General features: G+C 47.8%; 1 protein-coding gene across 13 annotated transcripts in view; it reads left to right on the top strand.

Annotated features, from left to right (window-relative positions):
• The window catches only part of CACNA1G (calcium voltage-gated channel subunit alpha1 G), a 102743-nt gene that overhangs the window by 33829 nt on the left and 53312 nt on the right, over positions 1–15602 (top strand). For all 13 annotated transcript variants that reach the window (XR_003399692.1, XM_026861344.1, XM_026861351.1 and 10 more), the window contains exons 10-16: positions 310–461; positions 995–1180; positions 2282–2396; positions 3128–3283; positions 9803–9896; positions 10348–10532; positions 10681–11127. Coding sequence is in view for 12 of the 13 variants with exons in the window: in XM_026861344.1 (XP_026717145.1) it covers positions 310–461; positions 995–1180; positions 2282–2396; positions 3128–3283; positions 9803–9896; positions 10348–10532; positions 10681–11127 (1335 nt within the window). In the remaining variant the exon portion in view is untranslated. The remainder of the gene's footprint in view (positions 1–309; positions 462–994; positions 1181–2281; positions 2397–3127; positions 3284–9802; positions 9897–10347; positions 10533–10680; positions 11128–15602) is intronic.

The raw sequence follows: 15602 nt of genomic DNA on the forward strand, positions 1-15602 counted from the left end.
GAAAGTGTTAAGACTCGATACACATCACTTCTATACAAACCTCCTGAGGTGGTACTAAAGCTGCGATTAACGTGAAGCCCATGTCTGGATTTACCTGTTCAATTTACAACAGATGTATAAATCTTAAACAGTGATAGTATTTTTCTTCTCTCTCCTGGGCTTTGAGTGAGCTATTGCCATTTTCTCGCTACACCATTAGCATTGGTATTTCTACACTTGCAGTTTTGGGGCTTGTTTTATTTCCAGGTGTAATTCTGGATATGGAGCTGTGCCGCTTACTGTCTCCCTTTCCTCCTCTTATTTCCCCAGCCTGAGGAGCTTACCAATGCCCTGGAGATCAGCAACATAGTCTTCACAAGCCTCTTTGCCCTGGAGATGCTGTTGAAGGTCCTTGTTTATGGTCCTTTTGGCTACATTAAGAATCCATACAACATCTTTGATGGGATCATCGTGGTCATTAGGTACAAACCTAAAGACTTCTTTATGTGTGTTTCCCCTCATTTGGCTGTTTAATTAAACAGAACGTAATGGAGAGTGGGCATAAATACCTTCCTGTGACACTTTATACTTCTCTGCTGTAAATTAATGCACTTGGACACGGTTGCTAATACATATCTTGGGGTTATTTTATGGTCATTTTAGAGAGAGGCCCAAGCAGAAGGCTATCAGTCCCAATGTCCTGGGAAAGTCTGGGATCCAAATGGTACAACCAGTGCCCAATTAAGTAGCTCTCTGGTTTTTTGGCATGTGCAAAGGCTGTAATTGCCCCTGCAGCTGCAGCCACTGATTTGCAGGCGTGTTTTTGACACTCTACTGGGGCTCTGCTCTTTGCAAGCCTGGATGGAGTCCAGCTCACTAGGGGTATTGGCAGTGCATCTCTGCCCACTTTCCAACCCTCTTCTTTCTGAATTTCACCTTCCTTTGCTTCCTCTCCTCTGTGCCTTTGTGTTAATCTTTGTCTTCTCATACTGCAATGACCTTTTTTCTCCCTCAGCGTGTGGGAGATAGTGGGCCAGCAAGGTGGGGGGCTCTCGGTTCTGCGGACCTTTCGACTCATGCGAGTTCTGAAGCTGGTCCGCTTCATGCCAGCCCTCCAGCGCCAGCTTGTAGTCCTCATGAAGACCATGGACAACGTGGCCACATTCTGCATGTTGCTGATGCTCTTCATCTTCATCTTTAGGTGAGCGCTTCTGATTCCCCATCCTGAGGTTGCTCTGGGGGTTTAGGTGGGATCGCATGGTGATGTGAGGAGATGTAAGGGTCCATACCGGGACATGGCTGAGCTGAATGGTCCCAGGACCAGTATCATTGGCTGGCACTGGTGGTGGTTTGCTGCTGTGACTAAATTCTCTTAACTCTGACCAAACAAGACATCCGTCCTTTGCAAGGAAAATATTTCAGCTGGATGATTCCTTGACATCACCCCAAGACAGTGGTCCCGTTACTTTCTGACTAGCAGAAAGCCTGGCGCTAAAAATATTGCCAAGGAGAGGGTGATGTTCCTAAAATAAAGTCAGCCACGGTGGTGCTTATGCTCTTGCGTGGCCTCTTCTGAGAAGTGGAAATGTTAGAAATAGGCTTAGCATAGCCCCAGATTTTTGGATTTTGGTCTAGATTTTGAGAAGAGGCTGTCTCCTTGTAACAGCCAGCTCTGGTATTCCAGCAATCCAGTTACTGGGAAGGCTGAAGGAAGCCAGTCTCCCAGTGAGACATTTCACTCCAAAACCACCATTTGCAGCTGTGGCGCTCAGTAGAGCTGTAAATAATTTCATTGTTCAGGTTACTGGCCGAGACCAGGGGAAAACAAATTATTCTTTTAATATCAATCTAAAATGAAAGGTATTCTGTTTTCTTGTCAAAATTGAAAAGTCTGTTTGAGGTCCCCTGATATGTCTCATTCAGGCATTTCACAGAAACCCTTTTTGTCATCCTAATTCAATTTAAGCATATTTTGCTGAAAATGTGCCATTGCAAAACAGAAAGTCAAAACATTGTGTTTCAACATTTTCTAAACAAAATGTTTTGACTTTAAAAAAAAACAAAGCAGAAGACAAATAAGAGCAGGCATACTTTTTAGTTGAAACTTTTGACAGATTTGACCCAAATTCACACTTGGTTTGCATGATCTTGAGGCGTATTTTTCAGTGAAAGAGTGATTCATCTTATAAAAAAAATAAAAATAATTGCCCAGGTGAAATCAGAGGACAGTCAGCCCTGCTGTTATCGTTACTGCTTTATAGCGTGGGCCTCTTGCTGAGCCCCTGCTTTCCCTCCTCTGCAGCATCCTGGGGATGCACCTCTTCGGGTGTAAGTTTGCTTCGGAGCGAGATGGCGACACGCTGCCTGACAGGAAGAACTTCGATTCCTTGCTCTGGGCCATCGTCACTGTTTTCCAGGTACAAAATGAAAAATGCCACAACTCCTGCTCGTTTTGGGACTTCAGGGACTGGGGTTGTTTTCCAAAGCATCTGACAGAGCTTAGTGAAGCTCATTCCCGTGGAAGGGAGACAACCTAAAACCACAAGTGCAGGAACACGGGGGGGTTTCAGACTGTTTTACAGAATAAATCAGAAAGCTAATGATGAGGGGCTGCTGAGGTAGCAGGTTCTTGCATTTTCAAGGTGTGGGCTGGGTGGGTGAAAATAAGTGTAGAGGTTGGAGATGGAGAGGAGGAGATCGGGACCATTTGCAGTGATATCTTGACAAAGAACAGAATCCATTTTATGCCCATAATTGATACGTGCAGTTTTTTGTTCTAGCAGCTCTGAGTTGTGTAACTGCGGTAACTGTGAAAGACTTTTAGCTGTTCTGGTGACCAAAGGAAAGGTCTGACCCACGTGACGTTGCACTCTGTTATGGCTGAACACGTCCCTTGGTGCGGGTGGCAGCTGGGGCAGTTTGGGCAGGGACCTTACCAGCAGCATGAGAGTCACGGTCACTTTGGTCCTGTCTCTTCTCTGGCTCAGAAAATGGCTTGGGTCAGATTTATCCTCCCACGGTTATGGTGGATACCCCAGAAGTGGGATGCTCATTTGACCCATCCAGAGCACAGATACCCATCCCGGCTCAGGGAAAACAGCACACAATCCTCCAGTATTTCCATTTTCCTGATACCCTTCCTCTGCAGATTTTGACCCAGGAAGACTGGAACAAGGTCCTCTACAATGGCATGGCATCGACCTCCTCCTGGGCTGCTCTCTACTTCATTGCTCTCATGACGTTTGGGAATTACGTTCTCTTTAACCTGCTGGTGGCCATCCTGGTAGAGGGTTTCCAGACAGAGGTAATGTCCTCAGGCTTATGCCTTTGATTACTTCTAAAGTTTCAGGGCCTCCAGATCCTGGAATTTTATTTCTGAGATGGACAGCAATATGTTTACAAGATTTATGAAGAAAGTGGCTGAAAAATTAAGGTTTCTTTCTTATTTATTTTTTCCCTTTCTTTTTCTTAGCCACAGTGTGATTTAATACAGCAAGCCCTCTAAATGAAGGGCTTAAATGAAAAGCATTGTTAGCATTAATGCAGGAGTGGGAATTCAGCGGTGAGTCAGGCACTGCGGATGGGATCGCTGCTATGACAGTGTCTTTGAAACAGTTCTCACTGTGTTTGTCAGCCAGATTAAAAGCCCCTCCTGAAAACTTACTCAGGCTGGTAAGAGATCAGTGACATGATTAAATTTTTTGATGGTATACGTTCATGGAGCTCTTCCTGCGCCCAGCCCTGCAATGCTCTGTACATTTTAAAGTACATGATTTCTGGTCTCTGCCATCTGTTTCCTCCGGCTGGGGACTCCCACAAGACATCCTGGATTGCTGGAGGCTTTCATGGAAGGGCAGGGGGGTACTTAGTTTTGAACTCAACTTTTTTTTTTTTTTTTTTTTTTTTATCTTACTGTCTTTCCAACTGTCCAACTCAGAGCAAGTGAGCATGTCATCTAGTCCCCAGCATGAGGGACCTGCAATGCCCACCTGCTCTTTGAAAACATTGTCCGACTGTCTAAGGACATCAGTAAGGGGAGGGGACCTTTACATCCCACCCAGCAGTTGGAGAGGTAAATATAATATAAAACTGCTCACCGGGATCTGCTTGTACAGGCTGTGCTTTTACACGCTATCTGATTTTTTTTTTTTTTATAAGCGTTCTGGGATGACTAAATATTATTTAAGATTTGTTGCTTATGTATCATAATATCCTACCACCCTATGAACAGCTATGCACAGAACTGTTTTTATTTCTTGAGCACAGTTTAGAGTTAAATTGATGGAGTTGTACCAGGAGATAGCAAGAAGAAATTTATTTTTTTTTTGTATCGTCTCTCTCTGTGTTGGTGCTTTTCTTTTTTACTTGTTGTAGCTGGTTTTGTCTGTAAACCTCCCCCACCATTCAGCCAAAGGGAAGGTCACTGCCAGGTTCTCCCAAATAGCACAATGTTCCCTTGCCTGAGAAGAGGTAAAAAGCTCCTTGTCTGCTTGTGATGACGGCTTCGAAACCAAATCTTTGTTTAGTCTAGCAAATTTATTCTCTGAAGGTCGCCAAAGTGGGAGATCACCTGCTGCACCTGCTTTTTAGAGAAAAGGATGCAGCCTTTGAACGCAGAAGCCCCTTTTCCAACCCCTGGTCCTTGAGGGAGGCTGACACCTCTGGTCCTTGACTCAGTCCTTGGCTCAGCCCCGTTTTTCATGCTAGAGCATCCCTGTGCTCGCCTGCCGGCTTGCTCCTGCTCCCGCACACCAGCTGCGCCACGCGCATTTCCCTGGGCAGCGATTTACCCCACGCTCGCTTTGCGGCCAGCTGGCACCATGGTGTAACTCCCTGCACATTCATGCCCTGGCTTAGTACGCTGTGATTTTATTCCAGTAACCATGTCCTTGAGGGTACGTATTTCTTGGAGTCAGTGAAACCACCCGCGGTGACCCCCCAAACCACCTGCAGTGACCCCCCAGATTTCCTTTCAGCTGTTTTTTGCAGCAGGGCTGCCCCATTGCCTTCCCCTGCTTCTCCTCTGCTGGGGCAGCACCAGGCTGGTCCAAGTCAGCTCTAGGATTTCTTTGTAAGCTGCAGATGTCCTTTAAGTGCAGTGTAAATCAGGGAGTAACTTCTGATTCAGGAAAGGACTGAGACATCCTGAAGCCAGTGGTGCTTGCACAGGTCTTGACAGGCGAGTGCAGGGACCAGGATCCAGCACAGCCTCCAGAGATCAAGTCCCCTCTGGCCAACTCTGCCCAACCATGGTGATTTCAATGAACTCGCACCAGATTTCTATAATTTGTGACCCTGATTACAGTGCTATTTTATATCTCAGGCTTTGATGATGGCATTTTAACAATAATCTTCCTTCCATGTCATTTGTTATTCTGAGTTCTCCACATTCTTCCAGTAAGTTGCAACAGGATCAAGAGATCCCTTTGCTCAACCCAAGTTTCCTGCAGCAGATGGGGAGCAAATGTCTGCTGGAGGTCAGGAGCCAGGTCTAGCCCTGCTGGTTTGTGTCTATTCAGCTTTGCTGGCATGTAGTTTTGCAAAAGATCTTGTTATGGTTTTTGCTATCCAGCGCACAAAGGATCCTCTCTTAAGCAGAATTAATAGAGAGATCATCTCTCGCTGTAAACAAACCCCAGCGTCTCCCTCCTGTGATTGCACTTGACCCTTCTTCTGAGTTGTTGGTTTGGTTTTTTTTTTCCATTCTCCTTCAGATTTCTGGGCTGAAACACAATCCCAGGGCTCCTGGCTTTATCTCCTTGGTCCTTGAGTGCCTTTCCTCAATCTGCAAGCACCTCGTTAATTTTAGTGCATGGCTTTGCAGCCCCAGTTGCTAGGCAGCAGATGTATATAAGCAGTTGAGAAACAAAAAGGACCTGTTCCAAACTTTAAATACGGAGCAATATATTTTGCAGGATTGAGTTTCTTCTTCTTCTTCCCCCCCCTTCGTTTTTACTTGGTAACCTGCTTCTCTTGCAAGAGGCACACACAGGACTTTCTGCAACGTGGTTATTTTTGTCCGCGCATTCTCCGATTTAACTCGAGCCTGGTGCTAGTGCAGGGAAGGTGAGCAGGGGACTCTGTTTGATCGAGCTGCTGATTTGAAATTGCTGCCTGAACTCTTGGGTCCCTGCCCTGGGGACTTCTCTCTGAAGCAAGCAATGACTCCTCTTTGTCAGGCATAAAGTTCCCTTCTCAGGGGAGTTCCTAATAATAATAATACCTCCAAAGTCTATTCTTCCATTGGTAATCCTCCTGGTTTCATGTCCCCTTGTCCCCAGCTGTCCTCACTCATAGGTTTGTTTCTTCCCCTCCTTTGTGCCCCCCTCCCTCCCTAAAACCTCGGGTCCTCCAGCCCCTCCATCCTTTCCTCTGCAGGACATTACCTGCTCTCTGGATGTAGCATCCTTGGAGAAATATGAACTGTGACTTCTTCTGAGCTTCAACCAGAGGGCACAGTCCCTTCTCCTGCAGTAGGGACTTTGGATGGTGTTTTTCTTGCATCCCTTACCTTTTGCATTCATATCAGTTTCAGTGGGATTTTCCTTGTGAAGGGAAAGTGCTTACATTCTTCTCTTTCAATGGGTTTCCCATGTTTCTCTCTGTTACAACCAAAGACTTTAAATTGTCTGTTACATCACTAGCAAGACACCGTTGTCCAGAGATCCAGATCGCAAAGCTGATCAGTTTTTCTTAAACTTTTTGTCCCAGCCTGGAGTGGGATGAGTTTTGCATCCCATGCAGCAACTGGAGGAAAGATCCATTGCCCTGGAGGCATGAAATTAAGCCGGTGGGACCAGCTGTGCCCTCCTGCCATGGTGTGTAACCTCCCACAGCCCTGTGGGCTGCCAAAACGTGCCAAGGAGCATTGGGAGAGCCACCCCTGAGGAGGGGGAAACACAACAAGGTGAAAAATGACGTGTGGTTTTCGAGTAGGTAGGGAAAGACTAACTTCTGTTGCTGTGAAGAGATGCTGGGGCCGCTCGTGTGGCAAAGCCCCTCAGGATGGGGCGGTGCCCCCCTGCCTGCAGACCCCTGCCACCTTTGGGCACCCCACTGATTTAAACGGGTGTCTCAGCTTGTGGGGATGAGGAGGGATCTGAACTCACAGCAGATTCAGGTGGTTTTTTTTCTTAAATTAGGTATTTCACCTGGCTGTAAGAGGACTGATATTGTGTTAATCAAACATTCATTAAAAGCCTCCATTACTGCTTAATGAAGGCATAATAAATAAAGATCCTATTATGCAGCTGCAAAAAAACCCACAAAATAATCATGTTTTCAATAATTAGCTGGTGTTTCATTGCACAATTATTACTTAAGAGCTGAAGCAAGTTCTGTTTGAAACAATTTAAAGGGAAGGCTGGTCCCTTTGAAGGGCTTAGCTCCATCTGAGATCTTCCACCCCTTCCCTGTGCCAGGTAGAGTGGGTGCCCCAGCCTGGCTCTCCATTGCGGCCGCACGCTGCCCTTCTCCCCTTCTCTCTCCTTTCCTTCCTTTTCTTGTCTGTTTTTTGATTCCCCATTCCGTCCTGCTGTTGAAAGTGTGAAAATTGAACCCCCCCTTCCCCTTCCTCCCCCCCTCCCTCCCCCCATGCATTACAGCATGGGTCAGGATGTGAAATGGTCCCATTCAGGTTTGAGGAAGCTGTGGATCTCCAAAGTGCAGTACACCCCAAACCTTACTCTTCTGCCAACCTCATCTTTCTCTTTACCACTCCCTTCCCTTTCTGTCCTTTCTGAGAAATCTGGCTTTTTCCTCAGTACAAAAGCCCTTTCCCATCGTATCCCAGTGTGTCACTCCCCTTCGGTACAGGCTGCTTTAGCCATTGTACCACCTGGTCCATCTTGATGTACCCTCATGTCCCAAAAGGTTTTTAACTCCCTGTTCTCTCATAACCCCTTTTCTATCCAGAAAGGCAAACTGGGAGTGCAAGAACAGGTAACGGGCAGCAGCCCCAGCTGCGCGATGCTTGCCTGCACCATACTGAGTCTGGCACGTGGTGTTTCGGAGGGGATGCTTTCTGCCCTCCAGATGTGGGGTTTGGTGCTTGGAAGGGGGGTGGGAAGTCCCAACATAGCTCTGCTTTTCCATCTCGGCACACATCTCATTGTGCACCCTAAAACTTTCTTTTGGACTGTTAAAGAGCACTCCAATAATACAAATCACATAAAATTCTTCCCATTATTTATTGCTTTTTAATAACCTGTGAGGGAGAATGAGTAATTCCTGGCAGGCTTACTAATGGGCTTAGCTGGGAGCCTCCGCAGGGAGCGTACCTGAAGCCAGCTGGAGCCCCCATTCATACGGAGACATGTTTTTGAATCCAGCAAAGTTCAGGCCAGCCTGACTTTACTGCTCCCCCTTGCAAGGTGCATTCCTGACCTTTCCAGTCGGCGTCCTGCAGGATGAGCTTCTCTGAATAGCACAGAAGTCCTGGATTCTCAGGAGGGGAGGTTTTGAGCCAACACTTCACATCACACTCTTTTGTCTAAAACATGTGTCTGAGAGTGTCCAGTCTGCCCTGGAAAAAAAAACCCTTAACTGTTTAGTGACCCCATGGGGCAGTATTAGGGCTCATTCCTCTGGGGTTTTGCCTAATAGAGAGGTGCAGGACACTGGACCTTGTGTGAGATGCCATCTTCTCCTCCAGTCCCAAGCTGGGGCCCCTCTGGGTTTTTACAACCAACAGGTACCCAAGCACCAAACCTCCACAGCGCTGGCCAGGGCTCCCAGGGGCACAGCTTAGCCTTGGTGGGGTTTTCTGGGGCTCCTGGTCTCTCCCAGCTGAAGTGAGGGTCTGCTTGGCTTCTCTCATCCCAGCATCCTCCTTCCCTTCCCATCCCATCTCCTCCCTCCCAGTGGACATTGTAACGGGGTTTGGTGCCCTTTGCCAGAGCAGCGGTTTCAGCTGCGTATCCTCCTCTTTTGGATGGGTATTGTTCTGGAGAGCACCATTGCCCGTCGGGTGTATCCTGACTATACCACACCCTAAGCGCCTTTCTGCAGTGCCAATGGACAGAATCAGTGGGGCGCCCAGGGACGTCCCTAATCGGGTCCATTCTGCAAGACCAAGCGAGAGCCCAGGCACCACGCTACGAGCAATGGTAAACCTCTTCTCTCTCCTCCTGAGGACAGGCCCATGCCAAAGCGGGCAGCTCTCGTTCAAACTCCATTGTTTGAAATGAAACAGTGGAATTTAAATCCCCCAAATGATACAGCATAAATCACCAAACTTCTAGTTCTGTTGTGTCTCTCAACGGGGAGGGGAATGACCACCCAAGGCAGTCGTTATCGGGTTCTGCCACCTGGATCCTCTCTGCGCTGGTGAAGGCATCTACTGACATGTGCCCACTAGTTGCGTTGGAGTCGGGGTCCCTTGTGCCCTTTCGGAGTCCGGGATTGCTTCATCAAAGCACTACTAGAAAGAGCCACACACAGGGGGTTTAAGCCATAGTGTATAAATTAAGAGCGATGAGTAGGGTCAATTTTTGTCCCAAAATTGCTCATCAGATATCTGTCCTTCCTGAATATTTGCCTAGTGTGCAATTCCAGCAGCAAAATTTAAGCAATAGGGTTTTTTTTCTGATCCCTTTCTGGGACGACATTTGGAGCCAAAGGCAGTCTGTCTTCCTGGTAGGAGGTTAATTAGTCTGTGGTATAAATATGTGCATGCGTCATTTTGTGAAAGGTGATGTTGCATCGTGGTACAAAATTCAGTGGATCCATAGGTGTGGTGTTGGAGATGGGAATCCGTTTCAAAGGGGTGTCCGTGCACCATGGCCTGTCACCCCCCTTGCTGAAGCCCTCTGTTTTGCTCCAGGGTGATGCTTCCAAGTCTGATTCCGAGATGGATCTCTTTCACCGCAGCCTGGAAGAGGAGGGAGGACTTAAGAAGAACTTGTCAAATCCAGCCTGTGAGTAACAACCCTTGGGAGGACAGACCCTTCTGCAGAAACCTTGGTTTTCTGTGAAAACAATTTGTTCCAAAGAGAAGAGCCCTCCCAGAGAGAATGGCATAGTCCAAGTTGTGGCAGGCTTGACCAAGGCCAGCAGGTGTGTGGCAGGATCATGGGATGCAGACAGAGACAGACCAGATGACATTCGGGCCATAATCTCCCTGCTGAGCCTGAGGTCTGGGCTTTTGGGGTCTCGGCAGGTGCACAGGTGGAGGAGCCGTGGGGAAAGAGGATGGAGAGAGCCCCAGCATGGGCAAGGAAGTTCCCAAAGTTGGAGCTGGTTGGAAAGTTGAGGGGCAGCAGATGATGATCTGCATCTGCTCTCCTCTCTTGTTGGCACCTGATCCCGAGAGCAGGTTTAGATGTGCCCCTTGAGGTATGACAGCTAAAACCCACTTGTGTCTTCCAGTGATGGCCCTGAGTGACCACCCGGAGCTGAAGAAGAGCCTGACCCCACCACTGATCATACACACCGCTGCCACGCCGATGCCCATGCCCAAGAGCGCCATGTTTGGAGATGCAGCGCAGGGCTACGAGTCCCGCCGGGCCAGCGGCATCTCCATGGACCCCACTGCCTATGAGCTCAAGTCCCCGGTACTCATGTCACCTCCTCCTGTGGAGGCTCAGCATGTGTCTGTTGGGCTTGCGGGGCTGTTTGTCCATCCATCCTCCCCAGCTGGCGCAGCAGCAGCTCAGCATGGGGCGGGCGGCATGGAGCTGATGCTCTCTCTCTCTCCTGTAGCCCAGCGCCCGCAGCTCCCCGCACAGCCCCTGGCGCACCAGCAGCAGCTGGAACAGCCGCCGCTCCAGCTGGAACAGCATCGGCCGGGCCCCCAGCCTCAAGCGTCGGGGCCAGAGTGGCGAGCGCAGGTCCCTCCTTTCCGGGGAGGGAAAGGAGAGCTCGGAGGAAGGGGAGAGCTCGGATGAGGAGCGCTCCAGCCGGGCCGGCAGCTTCAATGGCTCTTTGCCTCATCGCATGGAGTCACTGGAAACAAAAGGCTCCTTCGACCTCCAGGATACCCTGCAGGTGCCTTCCCTGTACCGGACCAGCAGCATGCACAGCAGCCGAACCTCCACCTCCGAGCACCAGGACTGCAATGGCAAGACCTCTCCGGGCCTGCTGCTGCACCAGCTCCACCTTGATGACCCTCGACAGGACTGCGATGACTGCGATGATGAAGGCAACATGGTAAGGGTCAAGTGATCATTTTGGTTTTTTTTCCCTTGTCAAAGTGATGGTCATAACTGTCTCAGGAGTGCGTGAATTGGGTGCAAAGCGATGGCCTATTGCAGGGACCAGGTCTCACCATCACCACCAGACCAGACTGAGAGTCACGCAGAAGAGCACCAGAAGGTCTCTGGGCTGTGGATGCCATCAGAAATGGGGTTGGCGTCATATTAAGTATTTCAGTGCAGTATCAGATAGCTCATGATGGAGAGATCAGGGCAGAACTCCCCAGGTTCCACCACCAGGTGCAGAGGAAAAACTACCTCTTGGAAATATATGCTTTTCTGGGTTTATTTTTCTTTATTTATTTAAAAAACAAGTCACTTTCCCTGCTCTCCAACTGTTATTCAGCTTTCTGCCCCCACACACAGCAGCAAATTTTTATTGACATCAACAGGCAACGAAAAGGCAGGGTGAGTCCTGTAGAGACAGTGGTAATTTCCAAGGCTTTGCGTTAATTTCCGTATGAAGAGGCATTAAGCCAATAAGCATCTCTCTTTCACAGGCCTGCAAAGTGCCATTTAGGAAATATTGACTAAAAGGTCTGTAAGCGCAGGGAAGGGACGAGGGTCCCTGGGTCTTTTTCCCTGTGGATGTTTGTATCTTAGGGAGCAGGAGGAATTTGGCTGCTTTTCCGAGGTTTTTCGTGTGGCTGGCAGAGAGGGGCTTGAGCTGGGCAGCAAGATGCCCACAGTCCTGGCTGTTAGGTGTGGGTCAGGATGTCCCAAGGACAGTTTTAGGGTGTTTCCTGCTCTTCCCAGGTTACCTCTGTTTACTTTGTTCTTGGGCTTAAAAATGTGATGGTCTAATGTGTCATCCCCAGGGGGTAACTGTGTCTGTTGGTGAAGCGGATGGGTTTTGGGTAGAGCCACGTGATGGTAACCGGGGCAGTACTGAGAACAGGAAAGCTGCAGCTTGTGGACATGATTTTACTGTATTTTACTGACTTTGTTGAATGAAAATGGAACTTGGAGCATGTGGAGGGATGTGAAAGGCAGCAGTGACTCCAGAGAAGGAACAGGAGGAGAGTTAGTACTGGCAGAATGGAGTCACTCAGCTGTGAATCGCCTTTAAAAAAAGCCATTATCCCATTACATCTCCAGCATGGATCCTCAGCCTGGGATTTTTACTGATTGTCTTAACCTGGTTTTTAACCTCCATAAAATAAATTGAATTTTTAAGAAAAGGAGCAGTAATTATTTTTGGAAAAAACACTATTAAAAGTGATCAGGAGACCATGGTCTGTATTGCTAGCTAGAGAATTTTTTTTCATGCTCCAACATCTGCTGCTTTTTCCAGCTCGCCTGATCCAAACATCCCGCAGGTCCCTTCCTTTCCCCCTGCCAGATCAGAAGCCAGCAGCCCCCTTGCACTGAACATCATGTGATGGGACATGTCCTTCCTCTCCTGTCCCACCCGGCCCTGCAGCCCCAGCCACTGCTGACGATAGGCTGTTGGATAAGATGCACTTTTTAAATCTTTATAATGGCAGCCACTTCTAGGGTAAAAACTAAATGTCATCTTCTGTGCTGGCCATGTTGGGTTAGACCAAAGGTCCCTCAGTCCTTTCCCACGGAGTGCTCAGAAGCAAATGCCTAGGGAAAGAATACGGTAAATAAATTGTGCCCTAGCCCCGGTATAGCCACAACTGGGACATCCACAGCTGGCTGGTGCCTTTCCCTGTGCTCTGAAATGTCTTCACAGCAAATCACTAAACCAGATGGATCAGAAAATATTGCTTAGATTAGCAAAATGAGCCCCCAGGTTGCGGAGCTTCCCTTTGTGCTTCCCTCCTGACGTTTGGGGTGATGCTTTGCCCCTAAATTAGCCTTGAGAAAGTCAGGAAAAAAGTAATTATTTTTTTAAATGGAAAAAATAAAATTCAAAACTCCCCCACCAACAAAAGAAGAAAAGAACTCAACTGTTATTCAGATCAAAGTAATCCTAAATATGCCCTTCTGCAACAAAGCTTCACATCTTTCCTTGCTGGCTGGTTTTGATTGCCTCTGCGCAGAAATAAAAGGAAGTGAAAAGGCTTCGTTTGGATCTCCCAGGCTCCCATTATATTAGTGCCGCTCTGCTGCCTTCAGTGAGTTTATTCTGAATTTACATCCCTCTGAGGGGCCAGAATCAGGCCCCTGATAGCTCTTCTCCCCAGAAATACAAAATCAGGGGGCTGAAATCTGTGCTTCATTGCATGAATGCAGACAAGGAGAAACTTCACAGAGTGAGCGATCTGCTGCCTGGTTGGGTTCACATGGCTGTGACCGAGATCAGGGATCTGCTGCGAGGTCTTTGATGTTCGTATCTGCTGGATTTTGAATGCTTTTGGGGTGCTTTACTACCCAAATTGCTGAGTTTTCAGGGCAGAAATACTGAATCTGTAACCAAATGTGTTCCTTCTTCCCCAAAACCTCATTGCACGTTGCAATTGCAGCTCCTTTCTGTGTTGCCTATTGCACTTTTTTCTGTTGTGTGAAGTCCAGCTGCTCCCCAAACCCTCTCAGCCTGCCCCTGCTGCATATTTAAAATTAAATAATCAGGTCCTGAGTGCCTCCATGCAGCTTCCAGCTTGCCTGGAGGTCCGTTGCCGCTTGTAGAGCATTTTTCAGCAGTTCCCCCCCATTGTTATGATAAATCTTTTATAAATCTAAGCCTTTCCCTTACTCCAAGGAGTGCATCAGTCATCTTTTAATGCCAACTGCCTTTCATCCTGCCCTCAGAAGTATATTAATATCTGAAAGTCCTAAAAAAAAAAAAAAAAAGCAGCTATTTATCAGCATCTCTCCTTGCTGTGGGATCAGAGGGCCCTGTTAGCACGCTGCTGGGTGAAAGCAGCACCGCTGCCTGTTAGCAGGCAGCATCACACCATGTCCTGGCCCCTGCCTGCATGCTGGCGGGGGGAGTTCGGGTGGACTTACCCGGGGAGATTTTGTCTAAGTCACTGGCAACTGAATTAAAGACCGGTTTTCTTCTTCCCCTGCATCTTTATTCATCCTGTCCAGGTGTGTTTTATGAACAAATAGATGTGATTTAAACCACATAATTGATATATCGCTTTGAACATAATGCAGGCTTAAGCAGCAATCAGCCTGATTGTAAGTAGCTGATACGTGTCTGGACCTCGTGGAGAAAGCATTTGATGGGACTTAGGCTGGAAATACTCGAGTTTTATTTCACAAATATCTTACATTTGGCTCAAATTAACTGAACCGCACTGTTCCACTGGTGGAAATCTGGAGTAATTCCTTTGACTTTAGATTTCTGCAGAGGTACTTGGCCCTGTACAGAGCAGCCCGGCTGCAGCCCCAGATGAGCCAGCCCCAGCCAAGCCCTGGTGCTTGCCCTTACTCTAACACGCTGAATAGAGAGACATGATGGAAGATCACTTTTTGCCTTTGTTATCTGATCTAGCCCATGAACTGCAAGCTGCAACAATTAGCCAAACCCCAAAATATCTTTGGCATTAAAATTGGACAAAAGGAATATAAAGAAGCATTCTGTGCTGCTGACGCATTACCATTCACTACAAATCCCCATGATAAATACCAGAACTGCTTTGAATAAAAGATACTTCTGGAAACCTTCCAGCTCGCAAAATGAACTGGACCAAGTCGCAGCTATTACTCCATGTCCAGAGGCTGGGGTAGCAACCCCTGTTCTCACCACAACTTTGAGCAGACACCTGATTTTTATCCATTTATTTACCTTTGTTAAATCTATGGATAATTAAACTAACTAGGCTGCTTGAAGGGATAACACAACCCCGAGGATGCATGCTCTATTAAATACAGTTTAGAGAGAAGGGAGCAGTCCTGACTTCTTGCCTGGAGTTGGAAAAGAGATGTGAAAACAGCCAAGACGTGGCCAAAACTTACTGGTGTGCTGTGACGTGGTCTGTGTTTACATAGAAGGGGAGGGAAGAATGGACAGCTGACAGAGAGGGGGAGAAAGATATAGCTTTTTTGTTGTTCAAACTTTACTTGTTATTTTCACAAGGTGGTTTTCATTTTTTGAAGGGTTCAGATTGTCACTGAGTGCTTTCATTAAAATGGACACTACACTAGCTATTACCTATTGCTAATGAGACCCCTGGCTGAGTGTGTATAGGAACAGAAAGTGCTTCCTCCATTCCACTCAATTACCCTAACAAATCCCATTTTTACAGTCCGGAGTACCTCCAATTGCTAACAGTTTGGCTCTGAACGACTCTCCCCTCCCTGTTTCCAGGACAAAATAAATAAAAGTGCCTTAGCCCTGGGGTCCGGGCACTCCTGGGGTATGAGCAGCTATTCCTGTGCTGTGCTTCACAGCTCCTTTTCTGAACATCTGCAGAAGAAAGCTTCAAAGGGCCCGTGTGGCCACATTCCCACGTGTCTGCACATCTAAGCCCAGGTGCTAGCGGGAAATAAGGGTAAGGAAAGAGCAAGGATTCA

The sequence above is a fragment of the Athene cunicularia genome, assembly GCF_003259725.1.
Source record: "Athene cunicularia isolate RWA chromosome 18 unlocalized genomic scaffold, athCun1 chr18_part1, whole genome shotgun sequence".
Classification (NCBI taxonomy): Eukaryota; Metazoa; Chordata; class Aves; order Strigiformes; family Strigidae; genus Athene; species Athene cunicularia.